Source organism: Culex quinquefasciatus, chromosome 3 (genome assembly GCF_015732765.1).
Source record: "Culex quinquefasciatus strain JHB chromosome 3, VPISU_Cqui_1.0_pri_paternal, whole genome shotgun sequence".
NCBI lineage: Eukaryota > Metazoa > Arthropoda > Insecta > Diptera > Culicidae > Culex > Culex quinquefasciatus.
In genome coordinates this window covers 77,216,594-77,225,444 of record NC_051863.1, presented here as the reverse complement: position 1 = coordinate 77,225,444, position 8,851 = coordinate 77,216,594, and the positions used below count along the sequence as shown (strand labels likewise).

The following is an 8,851-nucleotide window of genomic DNA, read 5'->3' as shown; positions in this document are numbered from 1 at the left end:
AGTCCATATGATACTCACGTGTTTCTCAAACCAACAAGATTCCAAGGGAATCCACCACAATCTGGCTATCTCTCGCGACGTCAACCAGTTCTATTAATGGACACTTGCTCCTGAATTGCGCACCATCATCTGCACTGATCCGATCATAACTCATTCCTCCCGTGGCAGAGCTGGTTCCGGCAAAGGGTGCCCACATCGTTTGCTTACTCCTGCTATCATGTCAGTTTGAAATCGTGAATGAGTGACGATAGTCAGCAATACCAACCCAGAATGACCACGGACGCCCCGCCAGGATTGTCCGTCCAGGACGTGAGCCTTTCGTTGCAACGTTTCGGCCATGCCGACTATTTGGTATTTTCCACGATGCTTTTGGTTTGTATCGGAATCGGAGTTTACTTCGGCTGGAAGGACCACCAAAAGCAAAAACGCAGAGCCACGTCCAGCGTGCGGAGAGGTTCGGAAGCGCTGGACTATCTGGTCGGAAATCGCCGGATGAAGATCTTCCCCGTAGCGATGTCTCTGGTAGCGAGCTGGATATCTGGAATAGCGCTGATGGGCGCAGCAACCGAAACGTACCTGTACGGGATACACTTTGGATTTATCTTCACCGGAATCATCCTCATGGCGTTCAGCATGAATTTTATATTCTTGCCAGTGTTTCACAGTCTGCAAATCACTTCCGTTTACGAATACCTCGAAATAAGGTTCGATACGAGGATTCGGCTGTTGGGTTCGGTGCTGTTCACGCTGGCGACGGTATGTTTATGATACATGTTTAGGCTTAGTGATTTTTCACGCTCGAAAATTGCAAATTTCACGGGGACCTCTGTTTCAAAACGCAAAATTTCACGCAAATTTCGCGGAACGTGAAAAATGTTAAAATAACTCTGAAAATTTTGTATTTAAATAGCAAAAACTACTTTTTATGCTTCATTATACAATATTCTTCAATAAACTAAAAAAATCTTCACTAGACTTGAACGTGACACAAAAAAAAATCTCCTAATTTTCAAAAAAAAATTAACTTTGTTTATGGATGTGCTTGAAACAAAATGTGGGGCATGCGTATTCTCATTTACTGAACTGCTTTTTTTTTAAATAATAAAGCTAAAAAATTTGGCTGATTTGCTTCTGTTATATCATTTTACATTTTATTGTATTTCATATCAAAGCAAGATTAAACAATCTTGTAAAGCCAAAATGAATAAAATAATTTGAACCTTCTGTGGAGTTTAAAATAGATTTCAAGGTTTTCATCTGACTTTAAAAAACAATAAAATCAATAGGCAAAAGTAATATAAGTTGTAACAAAATCGAAATTTTTATTGAAAATGGGAACAGAAAAAAAAGTTTTTTTTTACTTTCACTGGAATCAATCATCCAAAAAACCAAATATCGTTAAAATTAAACAGGACTCAGTAAAAAAGCTCATATGTTTTAAAAGGTTGATTCAAAGGCAAACAATTTTCTTCATTTTATTTTTAATAAAACAAACCTTTATTATTTTAAGTTCTTTTGAAAACTTTCAAAAAAATAACAGTGAATGAAAATATTACTAAATTTAGTTAGTCTCTAAAAACACCTAAAAATTTTAAACAATTCTTCAAATGGTTCATATCAAGCTTTTCAATTGATAACCTATAAAATTTACTTAAGTAGTCTTTATGCATGAAATATTTTTTGTGCTGCTATTTAAAAAAAATGTTTTGAGAAAATAAATAGATTTCACGAATTTCTCGCCGTTCTTAGAATTGTCAAAAATCACTAACCCTCTATTAATAGCGTCATGTGGGGCGAATCGGGACTACAGTCTGAATAAGGAGAGCACGTTTTAGAGCAGTAAAATGCTTAAAATTTGTAAATGGTTGTACACAATTTGTTGCTCTGAATATGGTCTACACAGAAAAAAAACGATTCTCATAATCGTGAATTAAGTTCACGAATGTGAGAACCACGAAGGAATTTATTCATGGTGCATTTGCACTATAAACGTGAATATATTCCTTCGTGGTTCTAGCATTGGTGAATTTAATTCACGATTTCGAGAATAGATTTTTTTCAGTGTACCCGAAACCACTCAACAATATTTAAATATTAGGCTGCAACATTGCCAAAACAGCTATTCCAATTCACTCCAGATGACGGTAATTAAATCAACTCGCTTATTTTTACAGTAGTTCATAAGATTGTTTTTATTCCTATTTGAATTTGATAAATTATTTTGAGAAAAATCGTTACAGGTTCACGCAAACATAAAATTGCACGAGATTTCACGGAAAAAGCAAAATTTCGCGGATTTCACGCTGTCCGCGAAATCGTGAAATTTTACTAACCCTACTAGGCTTAGTGATTTTTCACGCTCGAAAATTGCAAATTTCACGGGGACCTCAATTTCGAAACACCAAATTTCACGCAAATTTCGTGGAACGTGAAAAATGTTAAAATAACTATAAAAACCTTATGTTTAAATCATAGAAACTGCTTTTTATGCTAAATTATATATTATTTAAATAACCTAAAAACAATTTGAATAAATTTGAACCTGACACAAAAAAAAAATTCTCCTGATTTTCCAAAAAGATTCCACCTGGTTAATGGATGGGCTCTATATATATTTTTAAACAAAATGTAGGGCTTGCGTATTCTCATTTATTGAACTTTTTATACTTTTTATATTTGACTAATAAAGCTCAAAAGTTTTCGTGAATTTCCTTCATTTTACTGAATTTCATATCAAAGCAAGATTCAACAATCTTGTACAGCCAAAATAAGTTCAAAACCAATAAGTTGAATTTTTTGCGACATTTAGCACATTAAAAATAAGTTTAATTTTTTTATTCATAATGAAATTTTTGACATTTTTAATTTATTTTACTTGCTCTTGTTAGTGCTTTAGTTATAGAAGTTGTTCCAAAATGGATTATGATGCAACACACAGCTGAAAGGAACTCCAAATCTCTGTTAAGAATTGCAAAAGAACTGATTTTATCTTGATTATTCACCAAGAAATCCGAATTGAATTGAAAAAAAAAATCAAAAAAAAAACTAAAAAAATGATTTCAAAGCAAAAAATGCCCTTAATTTTAATTTGAATAAAACAATGCTTTTTTCTTTTAATTTCTTCGAACTTAGAACTTCTTAACTATACCTTTCAAATAAAATGCAGTAAAAATTTTATTACAGCCAATGAAAATATGACTAAACTAACCTAAAGGAACCATCACAACGTCCTTCCTTAATCTGTTTCCAATAAATTACAAATTACCATTAATAAGTTTCTAAAAAAATGAACAATTCCTCAAATGGTTCATATCAAGCATTTCAATTGTAAACTAATAAAATTTACTTAAGTAGTCTGTATGGGTAAAATATTTATTATGTTGTTATTTTGAAAAAAAAAATATTTGAGAAAATTGATAGATTTCACGTTACCCCAGTCAAGACGTTCTAGCAGGATTCTAGCAGAGTTCTCACAGAGCTGGATATTCTTACAGCATTCTAGCAGAAACGTTCCACCGTTCTAGCAGGACTCTGGCAGAACCATCTCTGCTAGAATATTTCGTGACTGGGACGCCGTCTTCGAAATCGTCAAAAATCATTAATCCTATGTTAGTAATTAAACCAGGGTATTCACTCGCTTATTTCTACAGTATTTTATAAGATTATTTTTATTCTTATTCTAGTTTCATAAATCATTTTGAGAAAAATAGTTACAGTTTTACACAAACATAAAATTTCACGGATTTCACGCTGTCCGCGAAATCGTGAAATTTCACTAACCCTATACATGTTATATGAAACATATCTATTTGACTTTTAGTGGTTCAATCTGGAACATTTTTCTACAGAGCTGAAGAACGGGTTTTTGCTTAAATATGGCATCGTTGTAAATTTGGAGCAAAATTGGTTGAAATCAACCCATTGATACCCGAGCCTTAATGGAAGCGTTTTTTATAAAGGGGGGTTGAAGGCTGTGTTACGCTCCATACATTTTTTTAAAAATTTGTATGAAAATATTCTAACGAGGGTGGACGGGGGTCCAATACTCCAGTTTTTGCGTTACGTAATAACAGAACGCTCCTGAAGTTGATGAAGATGAAAGTTTTCATACAAAAATGACTTTTTTAAGTCGCCAATAATTTTTCAGGATCGAGCTCTACGGCTACGGATTGATGTACAAAGTTTTAGAGCATTAAATTGTCAATGAGGAATTTCGAAAATTCGCACATGTTTATCATACTAAAATTTACTAAAATGAAAAACTAATTCGTCGCTCGAATTGGGTCAATATGGACCAAGAACATTGATGGGAATCCCAACTATGAATTTAAGTAAACGACGAGGCAATCTGAACAGATTTTTCATTGTTTTAAAAACAACATATTATGATACTGAGGGCCTCGTGGCACGGTGGTTAGCGGCTTCGGCTGCCGATCCCTAAGTTGCTATGGGGCGCGGTTTCGATTCCCACCTTATCCTCCTGGCTTTCTATCGGATGGGGAAGTAAAACGTCGGTCCATTTGCGTAAAAGAGGTTTTGGGTGACTCATCACACATAACCTTCGGACGCTTAGAAATGAGCTGAAACTTGCAACAGAGACCACAAAAGACCCGGGGTTCGTTAAAGTGGATTGCTTTGCTTTGCTTTTGATACTGGCCAGTTTTCAGTAAATCGCAAATCGCGAGTTCTAAGCGATTTTATGATTTTTTTTTTGTGTATGAAAACATTGTCCCCGAGACAAAAAAAAACTCTTCGATACCCGGGCGAGCCCGAAGGTTTTCGCAACATTGTTTTTTTTGGGTCACACTAATGTAATGGCGGAAGGCAAATGCAGCCCCTAAACAGAATAAAGATTTCTCGAATGTTAAATTTTTTTTGGAAATAAGTAGATTGCTCTGGCAGAGTTGACAAGAAACATGATTTCAAATGACTATTCAAAAACTTCACTATTGAACGCTCTGTACCATTAGTTTTTGCTTCTACGGTTTATGTTTCATAAAATAATGAACTTTTAATTTCTTTTGTATTTCAGTTATCTCACCTGCCAATTGTAGTATTCGTACCAGCTCTGGCTTTTAATCAAGGTGTTTGACCTTCGAGATTAAAATCTTATTTTTTCTTTAAATTGTAAATTTTAGTTTCAGGCATCAATATCCATTTCATCACAACAATCGTATGCACAGTTTGTATCTTTTACACTAGCATTGTGAGTATGATTTGACTTACCGTCGTAAGCATCGTTTTGATTAAATTTGTGAATTTTAGGGTGGCATCAAAGCCGTTGTGTGGACGGACGTGATTCAAACCGTTGTCATGGTCGGTGCACTAATTTTGATCGTCATAAAGGGCACGGCAGATATCGGAGGTCTCAGTGTCCTGATTGAACGCAATGTAGCCAGCGGCAGGATAGAACCTCCAAAGTAGGATGTTGTAATGCTGAGTTGAAGCAGCGTGAACAATGTTTCTATTTGTTTAGTTTCAGCTTAGATCCAACGGAACGAACCACCATCTGGGCCATCTTCTTCGGCGGAGGTTCGTTTTGGGTGGCTAAAAATGCAATCCACCAGATGATGATTCAACGATACCTGTCTCTGCCAACGTTTCGTGATGCTCAAAAGTCACTGGTGGTGTTCACCATCGGCATTACCTTTCTGATGTCGATCTGTTTCTACAACGGACTGCTTATTTACGCCACGTTTCACGACTGTGACCCGTTGACGACCAAGCTGGCCCGGGCAAAGGATCAGCTGCTGCCAATTTTGGTGATGCAAGTGTTTGGAGATTATCCCGGATTGGCTGGACTCTTCATCTCAGGAATATTCAGTGCCTCGCTGAGCTCTCTGTCGACCGGATTGAACTCGCTGGCAGCGATCGTACTGGAGGACTTTGTTAAACCGTTTACAAAGAATCCACTCACCGAACGGCAGACACGATATTTAATGAGAGGAACCGTACTGGTGTTTGGCGTAATAGCAGTCGTTTTGGTTCTGGTCGTTGAAAAACTCGGAACAGTGCTACAACTTTCCATGAGTTTGGTGCCTATTTCGCTTGGTCCCTTGTTGGGAATGTTTCTGATGGGTATGCTACTGCCGTGGATCGACGCGAAGGTAGAACTTACATAGGATTTCCAATGTTTAGGTGCTAACAAGTAATTCGTTTCAGTGTGCCTTTGCAGGAGCCTGTACTGGTCTTACCACGATGGCTTACGTCGTTATACGAGCACAAATCGCCATCGCTTCAAAGGAAATTGTTCACCCGACCAAACCCGTGTCAACCGCAGGATGTACATACCATTTCGACAATGTGACCACTGTTTACCAGGATCCGATGATCCATGAAGAGTTTGATAAGTCAATCCACCATGTATCGTTTTTATTCTATACTCTTATTGGAGTTTGTTCCACTGCCATACCGGGACTGTTGTATGCTTGCTGCTTTGGAAAACAAGAAGTATCGCAGCTGAATCCACTTGTGGTTGCCCCTTTCATGAGGAGTCATTTCTTTCCTAAGAAAACAGCAGATCAGAACAACCTCGTTCACCTCTATGAAAAAGCAGAGACTAAACTGTGATGGTTGTGATATATGTAAATAAATCCAAGAGAATATAATTTTTATCAATTAAATTTTATTATAATCAATCCAAATCCCTCCTAGTGGAGCAACCACAAATTGCTTTGGATCAATCCGCAGCGGAAGTATCGTCTTTGAGCTGATCGTAATTTCATATTTTTTCACAATCTCCACCAGAGCTCGTTTCACCTGAAGCAACCCGATCCGGCGACCGATGCAAGCACGTGGTCCATCTCCAAACGGCAAAAATACACCCCTCTCCTGATAATACTTTGCACTGTGTCCACCCTCCGCCTCCGAGAACCGCCCGGGATCGAATCGTTCCGGATCGGGAAAGTGATGTTCGTCCAGTTGAATCGCCCAGATTGGTAATATCGCAGAAATGCCCCTTTCAATCATGACGCTTTTGCCGTTGGCAAGTTCCAAATTAATGTCTTCTGTACACACTTTGGTCAAAGCAAATGCAGGAGGCCATTTACGTAATGTTTCTGGAAAAGAATACTCATTGGTTGATGAGGTAAATCAACGGAACGTTCGAACAACTACCATTGACAACCTGGTCCAAAAAGGACATCTCCATGATAGTCTCGAATAACAGCGACCCTTCTCTATTTTCGGTGTCCAAAATCTCTTGTCGTAACCGCTTCTGAACGTCTCGATTCATAGCTATTTCAAACAGTGCAAACGCCAACACTTCACTTGTGGTCTCGAAACCATCGATGAAGAACGTAACTCCATGGGCGGCCATGTCCAGTACAGATATCTCCTTCTTTTCCTGAAGACCAATCAAATAATCGAGGTAATCACTCTGTCTAGTTCCATTAGCTTTCCTCGTCCTGATAGCCTCGCCCATCAGCCCAACGAAAAAATCTTCAATACGCTTTGGAATCAAACTAAGTTTCACAAACCGCCGAACAAACGGTGCTATTGATTGAACAACTGTTAGTACCACGAACATGAACGTTTGATTTAGGAGGGCTTTGCTGATTTCACGAATTTCAGACTTTTCAGCTGTAAAAGAACCCCCTTCGGTGCCAAAAATGCAACTTGCTACGACATCTGTCGTATATTTTGCAGCGAGTTCTTTCGATTCGATTGGTCCAAGTTTCGCTTCCAGCTCAATGTGATCATCCATTTTGCTGCAGACGTTGTCCATCAATGGGAGGAGAGATTTCAACTGAAAATAATTTAATATTTTTCTCAAGCGTTGTTTTTGATTGCATGTTGTTTCATGGCAACGACCTACCCGATTACTGGTGAAGGCAAGCGTCACTTGAGCACGCTGCAAGCGCCAATCTTCACCCTGCAGGAAAAATGGATGTCTGGCCAGCAGTGGATCCGCAGATACATCGATGCTAACGTCATTTGCTTGAAAATGTTTATGAAACTTTAGCAAAATATCTCTTGCGAGCGTTGATGATAGAATAAACAGTTGAGGACTCCTAAAACTAAATCCGCCTATGAAAGTTGCATCATTTTTGTAATGGCTGCAAAAAGAAGAAACAATCATTCATTGAAAAAAAAAGTTTTAAAATCGTTTCCAACTTGTAAATCCTATTATTCTCCTCCACCGGATGCTCCTTCTGGGTGAATCCACTTGAGAACGTCCCCAGGAATAGTTTCGGCCTTGGTCCAGACACTCCACGGTCCTTCCAGTAGTTGAAATTCCACGTCAGGTACAGGTAGAGAAGAGTGGCGATCGAGATCAGAATGGATGCTACCACAGCTAGCCACATTGTCCGATCGGCGTCGTCTCCGCCGCTACTCATCGGTCCACTGTTGACGAAATACTAAATAAAGATTGTTGAGAATGTTTATCAGTTACGCGCGGTCGACGACTCTCTACATGTACAAGCGTGTTGGGTAGTCTTTACACTGACCAACTTTTTTACGCGGCATTTCATAGTAACAACTGTTGCTCAATGATTGTTGATTGTTGATTGATGATTGATGATTGTTTATTGTTTATTGTTGATTGTTGATTGTTGATTGTTGATTGTTGATTGTTGATTGTTGATTGTTGATTGTTGATTGTTGATTGTTGATTGTTGATTGTTGATTGTTGATTGTTGATTGTTGATTGTTGATTGTTGATTGTTGATTGTTGATTGTTGATTGTTGATTGTTGATTGTTGATTGTTGATTGTTGATTGTTGATTGTTGATTGTTGATTGTTAATTGTTGATTGTTGATTGTTGATTGTTGATTGTTGATTGATGCTTATTTGTGATTTATGATTTTGTGATTCCTCACGCTTCTCCCAATATTTCATTAAAATAAT

The 8,851-nt window shown here is 37.7% G+C and overlaps 2 protein-coding genes across 2 annotated transcripts; one reads left to right on the top strand and one right to left on the bottom strand.

Moving 5' to 3' along the window:
• Positions 1-203: 203 nt before the first annotated feature.
• On the top strand, positions 204-6,618 carry LOC6033805 (sodium-coupled monocarboxylate transporter 2). The gene is made up of 6 exons (XM_001844151.2): positions 204-756; positions 5,033-5,084; positions 5,139-5,206; positions 5,266-5,420; positions 5,477-6,107; positions 6,163-6,618. Exons 1-6 carry the CDS (start codon positions 238-240, stop codon positions 6,568-6,570), a joined length of 1,833 nt encoding a protein of 610 aa, XP_001844203.2. The 5' UTR covers positions 204-237; the 3' UTR covers positions 6,571-6,618.
• LOC6033806 (probable cytochrome P450 28a5) lies at positions 6,609-8,489 on the bottom strand. The gene is made up of 5 exons (XM_001844152.2): positions 8,451-8,489; positions 8,116-8,360; positions 7,817-8,057; positions 7,117-7,747; positions 6,609-7,058 (listed from the first exon to the last, which is right to left on the bottom strand). Exons 1-5 carry the CDS (start codon positions 8,472-8,474, stop codon positions 6,619-6,621), a joined length of 1,581 nt encoding a protein of 526 aa, XP_001844204.2. The 5' UTR covers positions 8,475-8,489; the 3' UTR covers positions 6,609-6,618.
• Positions 8,490-8,851: the final 362 nt, after the last annotated feature.